General features: G+C 36.1%; 1 protein-coding gene across 5 annotated transcripts in view; it reads right to left on the reverse strand.

Annotated features, from left to right (window-relative positions):
• The window catches only part of PLXDC2 (plexin domain containing 2), a 427,345-nt gene that overhangs the window by 103,434 nt on the left and 298,344 nt on the right, over positions 1 to 25,567 (reverse strand). For all 5 annotated transcript variants that reach the window (XM_025264436.3, XM_025264435.3, XM_044928172.2 and 2 more), the window contains exons 5-7: positions 22,449 to 22,571; positions 16,780 to 16,898; positions 4,444 to 4,543 (exon numbers count right to left, since the gene is read on the reverse strand). In XM_025264436.3, the coding sequence (XP_025120221.3) occupies positions 4,444 to 4,543; positions 16,780 to 16,898; positions 22,449 to 22,571 (342 nt within the window). The remainder of the gene's footprint in view (positions 1 to 4,443; positions 4,544 to 16,779; positions 16,899 to 22,448; positions 22,572 to 25,567) is intronic.

A 25,567-nucleotide genomic window follows, 5' to 3' on the forward strand; every position in this document is an offset into this window, starting at 1 on the left:
TCCTGTGTGTGTTTGTATACACTATAAACAAAATACTGGATGAAGATACAAGGAAATATTGATTGTTATCTCTCTGTAGTAGATTTATGGGCACTTGAATTTCCTTCTTTGGGTTTTCTATTATTTTAAAAATTCCCTTCAATTAATATGGACTGTGCTCATAATCCCAAGTATGTTTTTACCTCATATTTCTATAATTTATAAACAAGTTCATTACATGTAGACCTATTTTTCACATCTGTTCCTTTGGGGACTGAACTGACTTATCTCTGTGGTTTTTGTTCTAAGTTCTATAAAATATTTTATGAAAAACAAGGTAATGCAGACATATACAACCAACAGACACAACAATAGGTTAACAAACAAATGATGTCATAATCAGAAAGAATGAGTTTCAGAGAGAGTGTCAAAGTGTCCTTGAGTGGAAATTCCCTGTGGCCTCACTCTCCAGGGCACTGGGTCTGGGTATGGACACCTCAGTCAGCACTACCGTCTTTTTAAAGTAGCACCATTGATTCTGATGAATAAACAATACATGCAAATACAAATACAGTGTTCCTTTGTGCCAGGTACCACATGCTATACACACATTGTATCTTTAGATACCAAGATGGTCATTTTGCATATAAAGAAAGTTATAGAAATTAAATAAAATGTTCAAGGTCTCATAACCAGTATTCACATGACAATATCCCTTAAACTTTCTGGACTATTAACTAGCTTTTATCTTTTACTTTTTTCAAATATAAGGATTAATTTCATCATAGACACTTTTCATTTTTTTTTTGAAGGAGGAAAGGAATTTCCCTTGTAACCTCAGAACTGTTTACTAACTTACTAACAATGCCTGAATTCCCTTTGATATTTTAAACTACCAGACCACCTAATCTTTTTTGAAAAGTAAAGTCTATTTTAATAAGCCATGGTGAAAGTAATAAGGAAAACATTTATTATTTGGATGCCTTTAAAAACTGAAAAAAATGTTTTGTTGTTGACGTTATGATGAAAGGGAGGTGAATCTTCATAATAAACAAATTCCATTTGCCTTATACCTTTTTGAGTGCTTTACCAAACCTTTACCAAATCTGGTAAGAATGGTATACTAATTGTGGGTCCACTAGGAAGGATTATTCTCATGGTTGTCATACTTTCCTGTGTTGTCATGGCTAGATTAAGCCAAGGATCTAGAGTCTATAACCCATGTAACCAAAATGATTGTGTGTTAGTTAGTTGCTCAGTCGTGTCCAACTCTTTGCAACCTCATAGACTGTAGCCCACCAGGCCCTTCTGTCCATGGGATTCTCCAGGCAAGAACACTGGAGTGGGCTGCCATTTCTTTCTCCAAAAGGAACTATAGAAAGAAAGAAAGTAAAGTCACTCAGTCCTGTCTGACTCTTTGCGACCCCATGGACTGTGGCCGACCAGGCTCCTCCATCCATGGCATTTTCCAGGCAGGAGTACTGGAGTGGGTTGCCATTTCCTTTTCCAACCAAAATGATTAAAAGAATAGAAAATCGATCTTATGAGAATGAGGTCCTGTGTAATAATGCACCTTGGAATACAGAAGAAATAAAACCACCCATTACTGAAGATAATGATCAGTTTTCCCTAAATTTACTCAGGAGAAGAAAAAGGGGTAACAGAGATAGAAGATTCAAATTCCCTATAAGGATGACTCCTAATAAGGAAGGTTGCTAAGTAAGGGAACAGAATCTTGAAAAGAACTTAAATATTTATCTAAATTCTGATTGTGCAAGTAAGTAGCATATTGATCTCTAGGAATCATCTAATTCTTCAAAAAAATATTACTTGTGTAACTTGTATTACGGTATTCTTGGGTTAGCCTAATCTCTGGCATAAATAAGTAAGCTGTTTTTTTTTTTTTCCCCCGACTGAGAATACAATGCAACCATGCAACCATGTCTTTTACATTGAACTTCCTAACAGATACTGTTACACTTTATAAACATGGGAACAGATTTTCAAGGAGATGAAAATTTCTCTGTTTCTCCAAAGACTTTTAAGTAGAACACATCAATTCCAATGTTCTTGCTAAAATATGGTCCCATCTAACAGCAGGGATGAGTGGACTGGAAACTCAGGACTTCTGTTCCTTCTTGGCAAATTTTCTCAAGATGACACTGAGGTCAACAGGAAATGTGAACATCACTCTGGCGCAAAGCCTGCCTGAGAGAAGCTTCTCCCTGAACTCAAAGCTTGAGTACTTCCTTTAGATGAATGCTGAGTCCCAAACTTCAGATGTAATCTGTTCTCAAAATTCATATTAACTTTGCCAATTTATTCAATGAAATTTATACTTAAGAAGGATATTTTCCCCTCCAAACATAAGGGTCACCCTATTACAATGTCACAAGGGATGCAAAAATTGCATTTAGGGATGATGCTGTCCAAGGACAATTTTGTCATCTGTCAGTTCTGACAGTTTTGTTTTCAATTTGTTACTTTTCCCATATATTTTTTAAGTTGATATGTCATATTTTCACTTTTATTCAATTCAATAAATTTTCTATTCCTTCTTCTTATTTATTTATTTTTTTTTGGCCTCACCTTATGCGGGATCTTCAGAGAAGGCAATGGCACCCCACTCCAGTACTCTTGCCTGAAAAATCCCATGGATGGAGGAGCCTGGTAGGCTGCAGTCCATGCAGGTCGCTAAGAGTCAGACTTGAGCGACTTCACTTTCATTTTTCACTTTCATGCATTCGAGAAGGAAATGGCAACCCACTCCAGTGTTCTTGCCTGGAGAATCTCAGGGACAGAGGAGCCCAGTGGGCTGCCGTCTCTGGGGTCACACAGAGTCGGACACGACTGAAGCGACTTAGCAGCAGCAGTATGCGGGATCTTGGTTCCCTAACCAGGGACTGAACTTGTGCTCCCTGCAGTGGAAGTGGGGAGTTGTAACCACTGGACTGCCAGGGAAGTCCCCTCTGATACAATAATTGAATATTAAAATACATTTGCAAAAAAAAAAATTCCTTTACTTTGGTGGATGTTCTTCTTCAAACAATAATGTATCAGAATATCAATGTGTACCAGGATGGCTTTTGAGGAAGCTGCAAATAAAATTCTTTCTGGGATGAAAGAAGCCACAAATTTAAAACTAGCGATCCTTTTACTTGAGTGATAATTGACTCAGGTCATGCTTGACTGAAAACCTCTGAAAGGAAAAATGTGAGAACATTCCTCCTCACACAGGAATCAACTTGGCCTCTCCCAGGGCTCAGCCTCTTGTCTAAGAGTTCTGTCAGGATGTCTTTATATTGCCTGCACATAAGGATATGTCTCTGCTCTGTTCACAGTACAGGTTTGTTTCTGGAAAACCTGCCTTAATTTAACAGTTGGCTGGAATATTACCTCCCACAAATTCTCAGTGAACAAGGAGAAACAGCCATGGAAGATTCACTGTCTTCACCAAACAGAACTGCCACAAATGAATGTCATTCTAAACTGTAATTATAAGATAACCCCTATAATGTTTCCAGCCAATCCACTGCTCTGAAAAGTCTAATTTGCACTGCATTTACTTTCTATATTTGAGAGATGACATAATTAAACAGATGTAGCACAAGTCAAGAACAAACAGCATACGCATGTGATAAATCAAGTCTATCGCTATAAGGAAATAAAAGAGGAACAAGACCTTTGAACAAAAGGGAAAGGAATGATCTAATCTTGAGATGTATTATATTGTAACCTCTTGCTTTACATGAATACATCCAGGACACAAATAATAATCACCTTTGGTACTACCAAACCCAAGCAACCTTTAGGGCTATTCTTGAAATGGAGGTTTCTGAAAACAGAAGCTTTCAAGAAATGGCTATTTACATGATCAGAACTACTACAAATAGCAGTTACATTTTTGATTTTTAATATGATGACCAGCTGCCCAAGTAACATATGTTTTTATTCTAAAAATATAAACTGCATTAGAAAGGCAAAAGTGATTTAAACCAAAAAATAAAATATATTATGTGATAGGTATGGGTCTGTCAATATTTTTTAACTTCTATTTCTATACTTTTTAAAATAAATCTTCCTTTAGACTCTCAAATAATTTTATAAGAATGTTTTAAATATAGAATGGCACAAAGCTGTTCTTTTGCTGAGAAATTTATGTAAACTAAACAGTCACACAACTATCAGTCAAATAACTTGTCACTCTTTTAAGTTCTTCTTCCTATTAATAAAAGAAATATATCTGCACAACCAAACTATTCCAAAGAATCCAAGCTGTCTTGGCTTGGCATTTAATTTCACTCCTCCTAAATTATTAGTTCAACACTACCAGAGAGATAGCAAATGCCAATTAGACTTATAAGCCAAGCAATATAATTAAGAAGCAGCAATTAGCCTAAATCAACCTCCTTTCAATTTACCCCTACAGCACTCAGACTCTGAGATTACCCTTCTTCTACATACTGGGAATTTGTTGGATCCTGTGGACAACGACAAATGCATCTGACAGGCCCACTTTCACTGGGTGATTGGTCGAACTTATCTGTGTGACCAAGACAGGAATCTGGAAAAGAAAAAGCATATTGTTATGAGTTAGATTTGAATTTCATTCAGGGGTAGGGGTGGGGAATGTCATCATTCTGTTTAATGGATAAAATTAGATGATGGAGATGAAGGGACAGAGAGAACAGGAAATAGTAAAGAAAAAAGACATAAATATCTGAAAATAACATCTGTTTAGAGCTATTTGATGGGTTAAAGTGACAAGAGGGTTCCTAGTCCTACAAATGGGGCTATTTGATGATGAAAGTAACAGATTCTCCAAGAATCAAATGGATGTTGAATGATGAAAACTTATCACACGTACTGGCACACCATGAATGCATGTAGTGCTGGCTATCATTTCAGAAACACAGATTATTTTGGTTTCATTTGTTTTCCCTAAAGACTCTATTATATATTCATTTTCATTGTTTAAAAAAATTCTTGTTTTCAAGTGGCCTTGTAGATATAAAATGTAGAGAAACATAATAGTGTGTTCTTAACTATATATTATTAACATACATTTTATTATTACATTGATTAAAATTAATATTAATAGATTAATTAAAATTAATATTAATATAGTTGATTAATATACAGTGAAATTTGGCAATTGTTTGTTAATGGATGTCAAACTTCACTATCCTAAGTAAAACTCATATGGAAAACACATTATTATTGGTCAGTTTAAGGTCATATCTCCTAAATTTAAATCTCAATAGAACCAAGATCTGAATATTATAGACATCTATAATGCATTCATTTTTTAAAATTAGGACACACTGAGAATATACTAAATATGATATAACAGTAGTAAGACAAATTCTTACTACTAGTCATTTTTTCTAGATTAAGAAAAGAATCATTAGACGTATGATTACTATTTTTACTACCAGTTTTATAGAGAAAAAAAGGGGAATGAACAATTCCATGCACCATTACAACAAAAAGAATAAAATACTTAGAAATATATCTACCTAAAGAAACAAAAGACCTATATATAGAAAACTATAAAACACTGGTGAAAGAAATCAAAGAGGACACTAATAGATGGAGAAATACACCATGTTCATGGATTGGAAGAATCAATATAGTGAAAATGAGTATACTACCCAAAGCAATCTATAGATTCAATGCAATCCCTATAAAGCTACCAATGGTATTTTTCAGAGAACTAGAACAAATAATTTCACAATTTGTATGGAAATACAAAAAACCTTGAATAGCCAAAGCAATCTTGAGAAAGAAGAATGGAACTGGAGGAATCAACCTGCCTGACTTCAGGCTCTACTACAAAGCCACAGTCATCAAGACAGTATGGTACTGGCACAAAGACAGAAATATAGATCAATGGAACAAAATAGAAAGCCCAGAGATAAATCCACGCACCTATGGACACCTTATCTTTGACAAAGGAGGCAAGAATATACAATGGAGAAAAGACAATCTCTTTAACAAGCAGTACTGGGAAAATTGGTCAACCACTTGTAAAAGAATGAAACTAGAACACTTTCTTACACCATACACAAAAATAAACTCAAAATGGATTAAAGATCTAAATGTAAGACAAGAAACTATAAAACTTCTAGAGGAGAACATAGGCAAAAACACTCTCTGACATAAATCACAGCAGGATCCTCTATGACCCACCTCCCAGAATATTGGAAATAAAAGGAAAAATAAACAAAAATGGACCTAATTAAAATTAAAAGCTTCTGCACAACAACGGAAACTATAAGCAAGGTGAAAAGACAGCCTTCAGAATGGGAGAAGATAATAGCAAATGAAGCAACTGACAAAAAATTAATCTCAAAAATATACAAGCAACTCCTACAGCTCAATTCCAGAAAAATAAACGACCCAATCAAAAAAAATGGGCCAAAGAACTAAACAGACAGTTCTCCAAAGAAGAGAACACATGAAAAGATGCTCAACATCACTCATTATCAGAGAAATGCAAATCAAAACCACAATGAGGTACCATTTCACACCAGTCAGAATGGCTGCGATCCAAAAGTCTACAAGCAATAAATGCTGGAGAGGGTGTGGAGAAAAGGGAACCCTCTTACACTGTTGGTGGGAATGCAAACTAGTACAGCCACTATGGAGAACATTGTGGAGATTCCTTAAAAAACTGGAAATAGAACTGCCATATGACCCAGCAATCTCACTGCTGGGCATACACAGTGAGGAAACCAGAATTGAAAGAGACATGTGTACCCCAATGTTCATCGCAGCACTGTTTATAATAGCCAGGACATGGAAGCAACCTAGATGTCCATCAGCAGGCAAATGAATAAGAAAGCTGTGATACATATACACAATGGAATATTACTCAGCCATTAAAAAGAATACATTTGAATCAGTTCTAATGAGGTGGATGAAACTGGAGCCTATTATACAGAGTGAGGTAAGCCAGAAAGAAAAACACCAATACAGTATACTAACACATATATATGGAATTTAGAAAGATGGTAACAATGACCCTATATGCGAGACAGCAAAAGAGACACAGATGTATAGAACAGTCTTTTGGACTCTGGGAGAGGGCGAGGGCAGGATGATATGGGAGAATGGCATTGAAACATGTAAATTATCACATGTGAAACGAATCACCAGTCCAGGTTTGATGTATGATACAGGGTGCTTGGGGCTGGCACACTGGGATGACCCAGAGGGATGGGATGGGGAGGGATGTCAGAGGGGGGTTCAGGATGGAGAACACATGTACACCCATGGCTGATTCATGGCAATGTATGGCAAAAACAATACAATATTGTACAGTAAACAAATAAATTAATTAAAAACACAAAAAAGAAAAAATCTTCAATAAATAAAGGGACAAGAAATGAAAAGGAAGGGTAAATGCATGAACAAATCTTTAAGTAGAAAAAGCAGCTTGTGGACCACCTGTGGGAAATTCATTAAAGAACATATTAGATCAGATATGGTTGTATAAACCATAATAAACAGCATACCAATAAAAAGAAAGGAAAATAACTTGGAGAGAAGATATAATAAGGGCTATACTGCTTATTTTTGCCTCAACATCATGAAAGTATAAAAAGGGTTATTTCATTGAAACTGACCAACTAAGAGGACATTTTAATGCTTCTGAAATTTGTGGAATTATCTCAAAACAAGTAAATGGAAGATGACATTTTCCCTTTATGTACTAATTGGTCTTCTCCTGAACAATGTTGTGGTATTGCCAATTTTATATCAGTGTGCCCAGTTCTTAACCAGCATTAAGAAGTATTCTGATATGTGGACAACAGAAACAAACAAAATCAAACCAAGATTTTTGTCCCTAAAAGTTTATTTACTAAATGAAACTCTGAGATAATTTATTTAGTAATTGCCAAGTCATACTTGGGCTTCCCAGGTTACTCAGTGGTAAAGAATCAGCCTGCCAGTGCAGAAGACATGGGTTCAATCCTCAGGTCAAGAAGATCTCCTGGAGAAGGAAATGGCAACTCACTCCAGTATTCTTGCCTGGAAATACCATGAGCAGAAGAACCTGGTGGGCTACAGTCCATGGAGTCGCAAAAGAGTCAGACATTACATGGCAACTAAACAAGAACAAGTCATACTTAGTATCAATATATGTGGCTTGAAGTATACTAGATAAGTGGTAAGTATAGGAGCTGGAGTGGCAGGAAGATGATTCTTGGTGAGCACGTCATGGATTTAAGGAGAGGGAGAAGAAGACAGTCAACAGCATCATCAAGACTTTTGGTCTTAGTAGCAAGAAAAATGGCATCATGCTTTTCACTGGGGCCAGTGTGCTGCACACCTTCAGGGTTCTTCCCATTGCTGGCTATGAGCACAGTTCCTCTGCTTGTGCAGAGAGGACAGCTGTGAAGAGCAGCATAGAAGGGTCCAGAGAAGGAGGAGACTAGGGGCAGGAAGCGATGGAAAAGGAAGAGGACTGCAATACCACTGGCCTCGAGCGCTCTTCTTTCACATTTTATAGAGTGCATGAATAAAAGCATAGAATTTCTAAAACTCTGCTATTTTATCCTGATTAAATATTAACATGATAATGTACAAGAAGCTTTTGACTCTCCACATTTTCCTAGAAGCCAGCCAAGTCTTTTAGGAAACGATTACATATCATGTTTAGAATAAAACCACTTTTATCAATTGGATGAAATGCTTAATTTGGGAAAAGATTAAGGAGGCCAAGTGTAGGCTTTCTCTAAGATTTCTTTCAGGAACACGTCTGCCTCTCTTCACCTGATACTGTCCTATCTTTTCCACTTTGCCTTCTTGGGCTGTTATCTGTTCACTTCAAAACCTCAAAGGTGTGGGGTTGTTCAGCATAAAGATGGTTCATCTACTCACTTACTGCAGCAATTAATTGGGCCATGTGAGCTCCCCGTGAGCGAGTCAGGCCAGGCTTCACAGCTTATAATGAGAGGCCATTTGTTAAGCTAAATCAGGAGCACGGCTAAAACTACATTTAAAATGAACAATTTTTTTTTTTTACTAACATCAACAAAGCAATTGTGTGTGTGCATATGTATACAAATAAACTGTCTAGAATTAGAACTGAGAGTGCACAAAATTAGCACAAGGACCTGTCACAGTGTCACAGTCCCCTACTCTATAGCAGACTCTGTATTGGATACAAAGTACGCAACTCAGAGAAGCCATAGCCAAGGGTAATGTCCAAGAACAAAAACTCTGAAGCTCTACTTACGGAAGCTATTCTTTATCCTTTCTCCAAATTTATATTCATCCTTAAAATGTCTCTTAAGTTAGTTCCTGAGGATGTCAGTCAGGAAGCCAATCTGCATACAATCTCTGAACAATACCAGCTTTTAAAAAATGTGGCTTCATTATTTTCAAGAGCCTGTAATACTCACCTTTTTATGATTAAAGCTAAGCTTAATTTTCACTTGACCTCTGTATTATTTGTAATGAATCATAAATTTCTAAGAACAGGTTTTTCATTCCACAGGACATATACAGAAAAGGAGTGTTAACACAGTTAAAATATGCTTCCATTTCGGCTTACACAAGCATTTGTCAATTCTTTTCTTTTAAGGTGTTTTAATTTTCCTTCCATTTCATAAGACATAGATAAGTTTGTTACTTAAGTAAGTATAATTTTTTTCTAGAAATGATACGGTGAAGCAAATGAAGTATGGAGGCAGAAAAGAGTTGGAATAACTAGGTGAAATTAAGGCAGGAAATGGTATCAGGCGTCAGCTTAGGGCAGAGCATGTGGGGCTTTGGCGGAAGATTCAGAGACAGAAGTTGTTCTCTTTTCCGTCTGTGGTATTATTCTCCAGGACACAAGGGCCAGACACAGTACTGAAAACGTGAACTTTTATGTCTGTTTCTATAACAGATAGGTGGGTAACAGCATGCTGCTCCAGTCGGAGGGAACAGAATTTTATTTTTCTCTGTGTTCTGCCCTGCAAACCTTGCCAAAACATTCATTTGTTTCCATTATGGCCCAGCTATGTATCTAATAGACAGCACAGCATCTCAGCAAGGGTCTGATTGCAGAGCATGTGCTCCCAAGTATGAATCATATGCCTAGCAGAATGCAACTGGAGAAGAATTACTTTAAACTCATTTTTGTTCACTCGCTAACAACAGCAACGTGGTGTCTAATAGCTTATACATGTACCTTAAAAAAAACCCAAAGCTTACAATTTTAACCACTCTTACCTTCACTTAACCCTTAACTTCCTACCTCATCTCCCTTAAAAATCTAATTGGGCTTCTCCTTATGCAGTAGGGCATCCAATTTTTAAAAGTCATGCTCTCTTTTATTACTATCAAAGCAACACATAAAGTCCTGAGTATTAGGGCTTAGTTGTCTGAAAACTACATTTGAACAGCAGGGCTTTCAGTTAAATTTGACAATACAAACATCCATTTGCTTTCCTGAATATCGCTGCCAGTTCTCACAATTGTTTTAATCTGCTTCTAGCTTTCAGTTTCTGAATGCTTTTCATATGCCAGCTATTAAGCAATGCACTTAATGGCCTGAAAGCAAAGATGAGCCATAAGTTAAAGATATATTATTTTTAATATTATTATTAAAAAATCATTTATTTGGCTGCATCAAGCCTTAGTTGTGGCACTTGGGCTAGGTTGCCCTGCAGCATGTGGGATCTTAGTTCCTCAACACATCACCTGCATTGGAAGGCAGATTCTTAACCACTGGACCACAAGGCAGTCCCTAAAGCTATATTCTTAAAATGCTTCCTACTCTCGTTTTCATGATTGTACCCCATAGAAAATCTGGAAGCAGACAACAGGATGAAATTAACAAGAATAGCTCTATATTAAAAGAGGGGCTTCCAACTTCATTTCTACATAAGTTAGAAATGGTCTCGGGTAGGAAAGAAGAAATTGATGAGGGAGACATTGGAGAGAGCACACCAAGAGTAAATTTTCTAGCCAATCGCCACTGAGTGGAAATGTAGGATGAGTGTTCCAGGGCTTCTGATTTCTCAAGAAAGGAGACAAATCTATATTTTTATGTGAAATCTTCAAATATCTAGATGTGGGAAATATATCCATTGGATGAGATGGTTGGATGGCATCACTGACTCAATGGACATGAGTTTGAGCAAGCTCCGGGAGTTGGTGATAGACAGGGAAGCCTGGTGTGCTGCAGTCCATGGGGTCTCAAAGAGTCAGACATGACAGAGCAAATGAACTGAACTGAACATATCCATGTTTTAAATACACATCACTGAACCCTCTGACTTAAAGACTGCCCGTTACTGAACTGACAAAGTAGAGTTGGAACATCTTTTAAAAGAAGAGAGTGAGGCAGGTACCCCCTGAAGAAGCCTGTACAACTTGGCTCAGGATAATGAAAACCATAATGGGGAGATCTTCTGATATGATAGCTGGATAAAGGAATTTGCCTAAACAGTTGGGAGTAAAACAGCAAGGGAAAGGAAATGGGATTAGGAAGCATACCCTAGATTTGAGGAGACCTGGGAAAGTACAAGGCCTTTTGCCTCAAGGACAAATTAGCTCTTAGGTTCTGGAATCCTCAGAGCAGAGAAATGGGATATGGCCTGATATGGACAGGAGCCCTGTGTGAAACAAACCTCTCCATGTCATCTCAAAGATTAAAGGGAAGTGGGGCTTAGAAGGAGAAAATGCATCCAAGGACAACATAACCTACTAGTTGCAGGGCGGCATTAGAATAAACTTTCTGTTCTAAATATAATTATTTCTTGTAGATCATTGATTCCTACTTCCTTGTTACTTTATTTATTTATTTTCACTCCTAATATTATAAAGGAAGAATGGTTCAATCTGTCATTATCTTGTACTATGGGAAGTTTTAGAAAATGAAGATATTGGGGAGCTTTAGTATGTGAGATAACAAAAATGTATAATTGCAAATGAATTAGAGCCTAAATAAAGCCATGCAGATACAATTTTGCACTTTATGTATTTAAAATAGAGGGAAGTGATATGATATAAAAACATCTGTATCTACATTTTTCTTGGAATTATTTCTTGATAGTTTATAATTAGCGTTTTATGGCATCTGGGTCTTCTGAACCCTGTATGATACATTTATCAAATAAATTTTATTTAAATATATAAATATATTTATATACACACACACACACACACACATATATATATATAGTTTCTGGGATGCATATACATTATATTAACACATGTTAAGCATTCTTGCATACACAGCAATAGCCAGAACAGCAAATCACTTCATACCTAAATGGCAATTGTTTCACTGTTCAGTTCTTTTTGGCTTTCTCCTTTTCCTTTGAATTTTTTTTTCCCCTATAAATTTTACAAGCTCACCAAGTGTTCACCTTTTAATACTTTCAGGATGATTATCATGAATGAAGGATCATTACAGTTTAAGTAAGAGAAATAGTTCTCAAAGAAATTTAAAAAATGCATTTAGGTTGCCAGTTAAACCCACAACCAATTGGCAATGATTTATTAATTATGCATCCTTCCACAAAAACAGTAAATGTTACACTAAGGAACATTAGGATGAAATACTTATATGGTAGAAGAGATTAAAAAGTAATTTAACCTAATAAACAGTAAAGTTCCTCTATATATACTTCCTCTAAAATTTGCTGCAGAATGAGATAATAAGTATTGGTATTCAACCATGAAAATGGATAAAGTAGACTGACTCTAAGGTGGGACATGTATTCCTCTATGGCCATAAAAAGACTGCATGACTTTTCTTTTTAATCGTATTGTCTGAAGCCTCCCATGAACTGGTGAAAAAAAAAATAATCAAATTTACAATAGTCACAAAATGGATCACTTCCTTTCTGAGTCTGTATCTGAAGTAACAATAAATTCAAAATATAATAGGAGAAGAAAGATGAAACAAGTTAGAGAAATGCAACTCCTAAAATATGATAGTATACTAGGACAGGCAGCATCAAGAACTGTAAGAACTCTGGTTTCATATCTGTAATGTTTTTGGAATAATGTTTTTTTTGTGTGTGTAAACAGGCAGTTTCCTTGTTACATTATCAATAGACCAAGAATTTCAGGTCTGTACTATAATCAAGAGCTCTCCTGGTGGCTCAGTGATAAAGAATCCGCCTTCCAATGCAGAAGACCTGGCTTTGATACCTGGGTTGGGAAGATCCCCTGGAGAAGGAAATGACAACCCACTCTAGTATCCTTACCTGGGAAATCCCATGACACAGAAGCCTGATGGGCTACAGTCCATGGGGTTACAAAAGAGTTGGACACAACTTAGCGACTAACAGGGCTTCCCTGGTGGCTCAGATGGTAAAGCATCTGCCTACAATGCGGGAGACCCGGGTTCGATCTCTGGGTCGGGAAGATCCCCTGGAGAAGGAAATGGCAACCCACTCCAGTATTCTTGCCTGGAAAATCCCACGGATGGAGCCTGGTAGGCTACCGTCCATGGGGTCGCAAAGAGTCAGACACGACTGAGCTACTTCATTTCACTTCTTAGCGACTAACAAGAATAATTGTAAAGCAAACAAATATTACTATTCAAGGGTAACTTAAAAAAATATACTGAATCTGGGTTCTATTATGACAGCTAGTTATTCCTATTAACAGAACAGAAAATGGTAATTTGATTTTTCCAAATTCCATTTATCTGAGAAAGGATCTATGTTTTTATCATTATTTTCACTTATGTACACCTTCTTTTCATTTTTTTTAAAAATTAACAAAATAGGGTCTTTCCTGGTGGCTCAGTGGTGAAGAATGCCTGCCAATGCAGGAGACGCTGGTTCCACCCCTGATCCTGGAAGATCCCACGTGTGGGCAGAGCAACTTGGGTGCCACAACTATTGAGTCTGTGCTCTAGAGCCTGGGAGCCACAACTGCTAGGTCCACGTGACAATACTGAAGCCTGCATGCCCCAGAGCAGGTCCTTGGCCACAAGAGAAGCCCCCACAATCAGAAACCTGCATACCACAAGTAGAGAGTAGCCCCTGCTCTCCGCAGCTAGAGGAAAGCCCTCATAGCAACAAAGTCCTGGCACAGCAATAAATAAAATAAATAAATAAAAGTATTTTAAAAATTAAAAAATAATTTTAGTTCTGTATATTTAATCAGAACAGGACTATAAAATTATACTCCTTTATGTTCTTACAATTTCATTAGTTCTATAGCTTAACTCCTGACTTTATGGGACGATAATTGTGTAATATATTGGAGTCCGATGGAAAGATTATTAAAAAGCAAACATTAAAACATATTTATTGAAATGAAACAAATGAGAAATAGATTTGTGACTTGTTGTACATAATCTTCTGGGGAAAGAAAAAAACGTTGAGGAGTCCTAGGGTCACCACATTAAAGAATATTGCTCTGGATTGTCCATATGAAGCTCTGTAACCTCAGGCATATCAATTAACCTTTCTGTCTGCATAGCTGTAAAATCAAGGTAATTGTGTATGACCTAACTCCATAATCAAGCCACTCACATTTACTAAACACCTTCTATGTGCCCGTGCCTCTGTGGAAGGATAAGAATATAAGATATTGCTGAAGAATTGAAAACTATCATGTGTGTGAAAGCACTTTGTCAAGGATAACACATTAGGCAAACAAGTATGTTACACTATCAAAATTATAAATGCTTTTCTAGAAAGGCCAGGAGCACCTAGCTGTCACTCACATGGGCAGGAGGATCTTTATTGTGGCAAATTCTACAAGCAGAACCTTGCCTTAGAAAAATAAAATACAAGACAGTTATCAGGAAGAAAAAAGTAGAATAGAAAATAAGGAACTGGTTTTTAACCAGGAAGGAGAAAAGGCAGCAAGGCAAATGATAAAGCAATGACTTCTTTTAGAACTCTAAATTCACAAGGACTGATAGTCTGGGAAGAAAGGGTTAAAATTGCCTCTCAGCTTAATATTCCCATGACAAAACAGGAAAATCATAATGGAAAATTTCTCTTCAGTTAAATAAAGAAAAGAAAAGGACATTTGAAAAATATCAACCTCACTACAAAGAGAGAATAGGAAAAATAAACTGTTACTATGCAATGTGAGACACCCATTGAGAACAGTACAAATAAAGATGACAATCTTGATAATAAGGTTTAGAGAGAGAGAGAGAGACCACAATAAGAACACAAACCTCTGTTTTGACAAAGCCTACAGTTAGTGAGATTTCAGATTCTAGACTTTCTGACTCTTCATCTTTCCAGAAATTTTACCACTGTTAGTTACAATGTCGAAAATAACATTGCATAACATTACTTGGCAGTTCCAGCAATACACTGGATTACAATGAAAACTAGAAATGCGTAAGTCCCTTTAAGCAATATTCTCTCAGATTCCAAGGAGCGTGATGTAAGGAACAGGTGGGCTATGATATCAAAACAGCTTTGGGTGAGGATGCAACAAGCAGAGTAGATCTTCTCTTCTATTCTATGTCCACTATTGCCCCAAGTAAATGATTAATTCCACATGGAAGAATTCTTCAAAGGAATGGAAACATTTAACATGGTTATGAGATTTCCAAAAGCTGGCCTAGTTAACTGAAACATAACCATCCCTCACTTTATAGAAAAGATAGACTTCAGAAGACGTGACCAAAGTGAATCCTTTTAAAATCACTGGCATCTTTTTTAGAGTCAGGGATTCATTTCCCAAGGGAAAAATAACCCTTCAGTGGGAAATAAGATGGTGAGTCAGTATTGCAGTATTATAAATACTCATTTAGACATGGTCAATAATGCCCATTATCAATTCATGTGTCAGAATTCCTCTCATGATTAGTGACTGCCTAAAACATCATTTCTGATACTTCTGAAACTTTATTCTTAAATTCTTTGCTGCCTTCTCCCAAAGTTTAGGTTGTCTAATAGATCTTAATTACATTGTCCACAGAGTTTTAAATCAAACATGCTATTATTCTAATTTAGACATTCTGTAAATTGAAGGTTACAATCTAGTCAATTTCTATTCTCTGTCAACGTGGGGAAATGAAACAAAGTTTAAATTTCCTTATTCATTCTGTCACTTAGATCTCTAATTAATCTTTCCTGCATGCCTGCTTAGTCCCTTCAGTTATATCCGATTCGTCGGGACTCTATGCACTGTAGCCGACTAGGCTGCTCTGTCCATGGGATTCTCAGGCAAGAATGCTGGAGTGGGTGGCCATGCCCTCCTCCAGGGGATCTTTCTGACCCAGGGATCGAACCTGTGTCTCCTGCTTTGCCAGTGGATTCTTTACCACTGAGTCACTGGGGAAGCCCTTATCTTTCCTATCAGGTAGCAATAAACACTAGCCAAAGGACCTGTGGACTCAGCTGTTCTGGAATGCTCTCAGTATTGGGTCATCGAGCCACACAAATCTTCATGTCTTTTAACACTTTGAAATTAGAGTCAAAAGATGTCACAGAAGTTGATGAGGCAAAAACAAATAATATAAACATAAACAATCAGATTTAGATGAAAATCCTTCCAATTGGGAATATTGCTTTTTCTCAGAGACATTTCATTATACTATCACAAGAATATAATTATTTAATAATTTTAATGAAATTCAAGGGTCATAATGCCAAAGATATCAGAATGCAAAAATAAAACCCCAAAATAACCAGTGTTATCCAGCAGATTTTAAAAACTATATATTTTTAATAAAGCAAAAGAAATCAAGAGGTGAGAAAATGACTTGAGGTTCATGAATGTTAAATGCCCTTTACTTGACACCTGGATAAAATGATAGAGAGGTCAAAGGTCAAGGGGGAAAGAACTCATCAATATATTACTTACTTCTTTATATCCAAAGATGATGCGTCCATCCATGAGGAGGGTTGCTTGGAATGTGAAGCTTCCCAGGTTGTAATTATCCTGGAGATGTACATGGTCCCATTGGACAACAAGTGCTGTGCCTATAAACCCCATTGGAACAGAAGAAATGCGATGAGAAAAATAAATCAATCAGTTCTGGTGGGAATCTTCACAAAAGCATGGATCTAACTTTCTCATCTAGTAGTTGTGCTACTTGAATTGTATATAGTTAATTGGAATTCTGTTACTGAAATAGCATTTGGGATATTTATAAAGAATTGAGTATTCTCTAAATCTAAACTCATACTGAGGTTAATATTGAGCCCAGTATGGGGGAATTTTGCCTTAGGAAGTCCATTAATGTTAATGGGTTTACTGTCTGCTTAAATTTCCATGAGCCACTTTCAAAATGCAACCCAAGTGACTTGAATGAACTTCAAATACATTTGACAAATGCTGAGAGAGAAAGGAACACATTCAGGGAAGCTAGCATCACTTTTAACAGACTTGAAGATGTCTCTTCCATATTTAGAATTATACTCTTCCGTTCTGAAGAAATTTCTTTAACACTAATGGGAATTTTCTTCTTTTATTCACAATGCCTGCATTTCTCTTTGTAGTATTGCTTCTAGAAGGTTGCAAGGTAGCTTTAAGTGCCCCAGGCTAAGATTTCTGAAGCCCCTTTGAAGTACACTGGGATGAATCTTCCATGCTATATACCACAGTCTGATAAAGCAATCTGCCAGTGTTTACTATAAAATTATTAACATGAAATATTAATTGAAACACAGCTTAATAGCCACCAATGAGACAACAAGGATGAATCTGGAGGGGCACTAAGCTAAGTGAAATAAGCCAAAAAGAGAAAGAGAAAAACTGCATGGTATCACGTTCGTGTGAAATCTTAAAGCAGGGACTAGAGTCTGGGGCAAACAGAAATGCTAACAAAAGGATACCAACTTTCACTGATATAATAAATAAGGTCTGAGGATCTGATGTGTAACACAGTGACTACAGTGTCTGGCACTGGAGGTGTGTGTGCTTGCTTGCTCGCTCCAGTCATGTCCAACGCTGCGACTCCATGGACTGTAGCCTGCCAGGCTCCTCCGTGCATGAGATTCAATTCTGGGCAAGAATACTGGAGTAGAGAGCCATTCCCTTCTCCAGGGGGATCTTCCTGACCCATAGACCTAACCCATGTCTCCTGCATTACAGGTGGATTTTTTACTGTTGAGCCACAGGGGAAGCCCAACACTGTATAATATAATCAAAATTTCCTGAGAATAAAACCTAAAGAGTTCACATCAGAAAAACAAAAGGTACATATGTGAGGGGATGAATATGTTAGTTAATTTGATGGTAGAAATTCTTTTCCAATGTATACATATATCAAATTATCACACTGTACACTTTAAATACAGAAAAATATTTGTTTCTTTGAGGTAAAACTTTATAAGTAAAAACATTATTTTTGACTTTTACCTTGGTATGTTTAGTCATAAGCAGCACCTAAGACATAGCCCTGTTTTAAGTGAAAATCCATGTCTCTTCCTTTCATGGGCATCTCTGTATCTCTACTACTATTTTTTTTTTTCTAAACTGGAAAAGGTGAGAGGACAGTAATAGCTAGGAAATTTTCCATAACTGTAGAAGTAAAAGGGTCTTCTGATCATGAAATGCCTCTTAACAACTGCTTCTTTTCCTTCACACGTGTCCACACCTTTCAAGATCTGGTCTCCTCCTAATTCCTATCCTTGCTAATTTCTATCTTCACTAATTTCAATCAGCACTTTGATGGTGCAGAGAGAACACCGAATTGGCAGGCAGATGATCTAGACTTGGGTCCTGCCTCTCAAACTTTTTGTGTGACTTTGGACACAATCTGCTTGAACCTGTATCTTCTGCAACATGGGAAGACTAATTTTCACTTTCTAGAGATTTCTGCATTCAGCTCCCAAATACACAGTTTCTGCACATTCTTGTGCATAAAAGAGGTCTACCTCTTTTTGAGTAATTATGTTTTTAATGCAAATTCTGATGATGATATTCTCCCCGTATTATTATAGCAGGCTTTATAAAATAACACTAAAATGTGCAAATAAGTTTTATATTATGTCCTATCACAGCTCCTCCAACATTTGTTAATTTAAGTGGGTCTACTGGTAAGATTGCTGTTGTTTAGTTGGTAAATAGTGTTTGACTCTGTGACTCCATGGAATGTAGCCCACCAGGCTCCTCTGTCCAGGGAATTCTCCAGGCAAGAATACTGGAGTGGGTTGTCATCTCCTCCTCCATGTGATCTTTTCGGCCTAGGGATTGAACCCCTGTCTGCTGCCTCTCCTGCATTGGTAGGTGGATTCCTTACCACTTAGCCACAAGAGAAGCCCACTAGTAAGATTAGTTGAGTGTAAATGTTATCCTTAAATTTTAAAATTACCTACATTAAAATTACCTTCTTAAATTTTAAAATTATCTCTATTTTGTTTTATGAAATAATATTTCAAGTTTCACCTGTTATTAAATCTAAAATCCTATAGTCCACAGGTTAGTGACAGCGGCTTCTAGAGCTATAATCTTATATTTCTCTTAGCAGATAATGATCACATATTGCTCTCTAGGTAACACCTAACACAGGAAGCAACTAGATAAGTGAATCAAAAAACATTTTCTTTGGTCAGCTACGATGTAGGAGAATAACCTGTCAAGAGCAAAACTTGGACTCAAACATGGAATTTACCAAAGAGCTGGGTTAGAGTGGTGCATCTCTTGGCTTATGACTGAAATCATATGTTGTTTCTCTGATGATGGACACAAAATCTAATGGCACAGTTCCTCCAGGTGGAGCTGAAGTTGTTATTTAAGCTCATGTTACAGACTACATAAGTTACTGCACCATCCTATGTGCTTAACGGAACTGAGCAGCTGGAACTTAGTATCGCTAGGGTGATCATCATACTTTCTGATCAGTAGTGGATGCCAATTTTTTAATCTCCAAAATAAAAACAGGCAAGTAGGCTGATCTAGGGGCATTTAAGGTCACTAATAACTCCAAATTTTCTGATTCTATGTTTGATTAGGTTTATGATTTCGATAAGAATTATGCTTCTAATCTGCTATTTATGAGCCATCAAATTATTTTTCTAATAAAAGATTTAGTTTTACAACTTTTCTAGTTCTTGTGCATTAATATTCTGTGACTTCCTTACACTCCAGTAGTTATCTAGGCTGGCTATCATATCTGGAATCATCATCTGATTTTTAAAACCTAGTGTTTTAATACTTGCAGAAATTTCATCTTAGAAGAAATGTTCTAAACTGTTGCTGTCTCCTTTAGAGAAGTTTTGCTTTCCTAAAATGTTGAGTTTCCCATCCTTAAGCACTCCTTCAATGATCCTAACCAATCAGAATTGGAAATATTTCAGTAAGTTGCTCTGGTATGAAAGGACTTTGTGAAGATCCTTACAATATTGAGAAGTGCTTCTATCATTTAATAAAACACAGAAATTACTAGCTTTTATTATTATAAGAACTCAGTATTCCCATTGATTACTACACAGAAGATATTTCAATAAAGTAAAAATACAATAGTTCTTGAGTATTTGTACTTTCACAAGTCTCAGAATTAAAAATCAATTTACATACTTAATTTTTTTCATTTATTCATTCATTGTATAATTATTGAGGACCTACTGTGTATTGAGTTCTCGTGCCAGGTATGCAAGAGAAAATCATTTCTTATAAATAGCCAGTGGCCTTTAGAATCCAGTTGAAGTGGCACATATCAATTTTTCAAAATCATTTTAATAAAGGTAAAATTTAACTATGGAGCTACTTAGGCACAAATATGTGAGAGAGTGTATGGGGAAGGAGACAATATGTTTTATGATTTTGATGTTAATGATATAAACACTTGATCAACAGAAGCTTGTGTCCATGACTAAATGTCTCAACATAATCTAGTAAGTGACAAAGCTTGGAAAATACTCAACTTTCTAAACTACATAGGGTAGATTCCTTAGGTGATTCAGGAAATAAGCTTCAGATAAGTTGCTCACTGTAGCTCTGTCTAAAGTATACTCAAAATCTGCTTGTATATCTTTGACCCTTTGTACTTCAATTTCCTTTAAGTGAGAGGACAGAATATAACAGTTCTTAACATAACAGAAGGAAATAATTATTATGGTTAACATTTAGAGTTAACTTCATTTATTGGAGCATACTTTGGTGTTATTCAAATTGTTTGAAATCTGTTTCTCAAAGTGCACATCTGAATGTGTTTAGTTGTCTTCCTCTTTTGCTATTTTGACTTGTAAAATGACTTTATCACACTGGTCAGATCTCTTTCAGCAAAGTGATGTCATTTTCCCAAAGCTGAGGTCACCAGTAAGTCTACGCTACCCTACGGTTAATTTCTCCCTTGGTCATTAAGGCAAGACAAGAGGAGAAATAACTCTGTTCAGGCCACATGCTTCTATTTTTTAAAAGATGATTCTCATACGGGCAAATAAATAATATTTTTGTATTGTAAAGAGTACAGAAATTTCTATTTTTACGTTTCCAAAACAAACTCTCTTTTCCTATAATTCTTTTTCTATCATAGTTACAGCCTTCACTAAGATGTAGACATGAAAATTCATTTATGTTTTTAGGAACATAAATTTCTTACTTAGGTTTGGGGGCATTTAGTGACATAGTCTACTTCCTCCTTGACTATTTTGTGTGTTCCCCTAAAGAAGTAGTAGGGATAGACTGTTGTCAGTATATACAATAAAATTTAACAGCTCTATCTCATATTTCAAAGTCAGGAAAACTTTTTCCTTAAGTGAATTTTGTTGTTTAGTTGCTGAGTTGTGTCTGACTCTTTTGCAACCCCATGGACTGTAGCCACCAGGCTCCTCTGTCTATGGGATTTCTGTACTGGACCGGGTTGCCATTTCCTTCTCTAGAGGATCTTCCCTACCCAGGAATCATACTCACGTCAACTTGGCAGGTGGATTCTTTACCACTGAGCCATCTGGGAAGGCCAAGTGAATTTTAATTACTCACTATCCTATATTTTCTGGAGAAGGAAATGGCAACTCACTCCAGTACTCTTGACTGGAAAATCCCAAGGATGGAGCAGCCTGATAGGCTACAGTCCATGACGTCGCAAAGAGTCGGACACGACTGAGTGACTTCACTACTACACTATCCTATATTTTCAAAATATACAAATAGTTTATAAGTTTTAGAAATTTAATATCAATATATTATGCCACTTGTCTCTACCTAAAAATCAGAACTAAAAAATTTTCCTTATTTACTTCTTTTTAGTAGGAAGGACTTACTTCAAATAGCATCAAATAAATGTGTTTGCTTTGTCCAAAACTATGTTTGCTGCAACTCATTTATTATATTCCCTAATACATGTCAATAAATGTTTGTTAAATGAGCAAATGAATGAATGAATACGTGAGTGACATTTTACCATATACTTTATCCACTTATTATAGTATTAATTGGTGCAGTATAACATTTGTTACCTCAGGCTATTTGCATCTAACAGTTAGCAAATCCAGTCTAAACCCAACATTACAAAAATATTAATATGAATCTGATGATCAGTGTTTATAAGTATACATTCAGCAAAATATAGGCTAACCGACACATACCATTATCAAAATATCTGACAGTTGAATTTCTGGATACACTGGGATCAAAATTTGCCATTAAAGGTGCTATGTACTGTGTGGCTGTTAGCATTCGGTGCACAACTTCACCAGTGTATATGAAACCTGTAATTAGAAAAATAGGAGCTTGTTAAGAAAGAAACAGAATATTTTAATTAAAATATCCCAACTCAACTTCACTTACATTTTGAAAAATCACAGTAGCTAAAAAAAGAAACATAATTAATATCTTAATATCTGATCAGCAGTAGTTGAGTCTGGATTAATATGGTAGCAGAATAGTATACAATATGGTAGCAGAATAGTAATCATAAACTTATTATATGTACAATTAAGTGTGTGACCTAAAGTGACTTAAAGTGACTACTATCCCAAGAGATTATTAGGGTGAAAAGGCTAGGATAGTACTGTAAGTAATCCAAACATTAAATCTGCCTTTAGTAATCCCTTGTTATTTTTATACTAGTCAAACAGGTAAGCTCAATTTACAAATGAATGTATTCTCATGATGTTCAGTTACACATTCTCAATCTCAGTTTAGGACATTTTAGAATTCACACATACATATATTTAGTACTAAAATGCAGAAAGTATTTTGAACCATCTATTCAAAGTTGAAAGGAGGCTAAGCACACATGGATAAACTTCACATTTCTCAGATTGCTCAAGCAGCACCGTATCAAGGAGTTAGTCTATATGTTTGCAGATAAGCTGGTAAACCATTGATAATGCACAAATACCTCTCTATTTAGAGAGTTATCGATGTCAGCCTATTCCAGCTGTTGGATAACGAGAGGGAATTTACTATGGAGAACTTCATCTTGAATTAAATTTCAATAGCTCCCATGTTACAACTCTACCCACTTTCAATTATTCACACTGGGTTTATTTACTTTGTGGATTATCCATGACAAATTCTTAATCCTATACTGGCTTCTGGCCTCCAAGGTCTTTAGCTGCCTAAAAGGAGAGTCAGCTCAGGGAATACTAATTTCTAATATTAAACTAGGAAGTGCACAATTAAGAACATATAAAAACATACATATACACACATTATTACCAAAGAAAATTCAAAGCAAGTTATTTGTGACAACGCAATTGTAATGTTTAGGTAATCATAAGTTAACTATATATCTGGGGTTACTATAGATCATTTTTCTATTAATATTTTCATAAGAATTAATTTAATTTTTTTAAGAATTAATTTTAGAAAAAGCATAATTAAAAAAAAAACCCACAAAATTATGTTGAATTTAAACCCCTAAAAGTGTAAAACTTTTATCTCACTTCATGGTCTGAATAAAGCTTTCATTAGCATATCATGGCCCTCATTGTTTCAAATTCTCTATTGCAATTTCTAGTAAGTTATTGGAGAATTAAATCTGTAGTTTGTTATTGTTATTTAGTTGCTAGGTCGTGTCCAACTCTTGTGAGACGCCATGGCCTGTAGCCCACAGGGCTCCTCTGTCCATGGAATTTTCCAGGCAAGAATACCACAGTGGGTTGCCAATTTCCTTCTCCAGAGGATCTTCCTGACCCAGTCTCCTGTACTGGCAGGCAGATTCTTTATCACTGAGCCACCAGGGAAGCCCTAAATCTGTAGTTATTTAGTTTGAAATCAATTTCTGTCTTTCCAGCGGTGTCTTCTTTCCTTTGACTTCCTTTTTATTTTTCACCAAAGGCATAATTTAATCATAGCCATTCAGGTTTTAAAAAGATACTTAAACTGGTAAAATCTTTAGCATGTTATAGTCATCAATTACTCTTTGTTTCTCATTCACCAAAAAAAAAAAAAAATCTTTCAAAATAAATTCCCAGTGTCTTGAGCAGAACTTTGTAATTTGCAATGTCACACAGCTCAAGTGTACTGAAAGATGACAGTAGGGTCAGTCATTGCTTTTACTTCATTTCCCTGTAGATGATCGGAGTCATGCTCTCAGTGTTCAAAGTCCAACATCCTTAAAATTATAAAGATGAAGAGTGACTATTTTTCAGGGTCTGTGATTTTTTTCTCGTATCCTCACCAGTGTGCCTTTATAATTTCACCATTAAAAGGAAGACAACAATTCTTTTAAGGAAAAGATTGATTTACACTCTGAAAGTGTTCTTTCAGGGTCAATATCTCTGGATAGTTATTCCTCTACTTTAAATTTTCCATGTACTAATAAGAGAAACTGATTGAATTAAAGAATAAGGAGAGCAGTAATTAAAGGCAGTAAGATAATTTTAAATCAATACAATATTTATTCATTGAAACAACTGCAGTAAGAAATTGCAGCAGCAATTCCTAAAAACAGAATTGAAAAATGCAGTCATAAAAGATTTCGGATACATAATTCTCACTATTAGTTTTTAAAATAAATAAGATTACATTTATTTTATAGATTTCCCAAAATGTTATTCTCCATTCTATATAACCCAGTTTTCAGGTAACGAGAATCACTCTCTTGCTTCCTCTCATCAGGAAAAAGTTTTCCAGGACTAGAATTTCTCAGATTTCAAAGGTGAAGTCTCAAACTGTTCCCAAAGAACTAAGTGAAAAGATGAAAGAATTTGTTAATGTGTAAAAGCTATATTTACAATAACATTAAACTATAGGAGTATTACAATTGCTACAACTTCTACTAACAAGAAGAGAAGTGAAAAATTGCTCAATCATGTGCGACTCTTTGCGATTCCAAGGACTTGAGCCTAGCAGGCTCCTCCGTCCGTGGCACTTTCTAGCCAAGAGTACTGGAGTGGGTTGTCATTTCCTTCTCCAGAGGATCTTCCTGACCCAGGGATCAAACCCAGGTCTCCTGCATTGCAGACACTTTACCCTCTGAGCCACCAGGGGACCCACTAACAAGAAGCTGCGGCTATAATTACTACCACATCTGCCACTATGATTAATCTGCTGCCACTATTACCATTAATACCACTACCACGAAGACTAACGTTAAAAACAATTCAAGAATACAAAGATTCCACTACTCCATACCATGAGTTTAATTTTGCTAATTCAGAGAATATTTGTTTTCTTTAGCCATATGAAACCCAATTCCTCCATTATCTTAGGTTAGTTCTTAATGACTATAAAGTAAAATGTTTGAATGTAGCCA

This window comes from Bubalus bubalis, chromosome 14, assembly GCF_019923935.1.
Source record: "Bubalus bubalis isolate 160015118507 breed Murrah chromosome 14, NDDB_SH_1, whole genome shotgun sequence".
Taxonomy (NCBI): domain Eukaryota; kingdom Metazoa; phylum Chordata; class Mammalia; order Artiodactyla; family Bovidae; genus Bubalus; species Bubalus bubalis.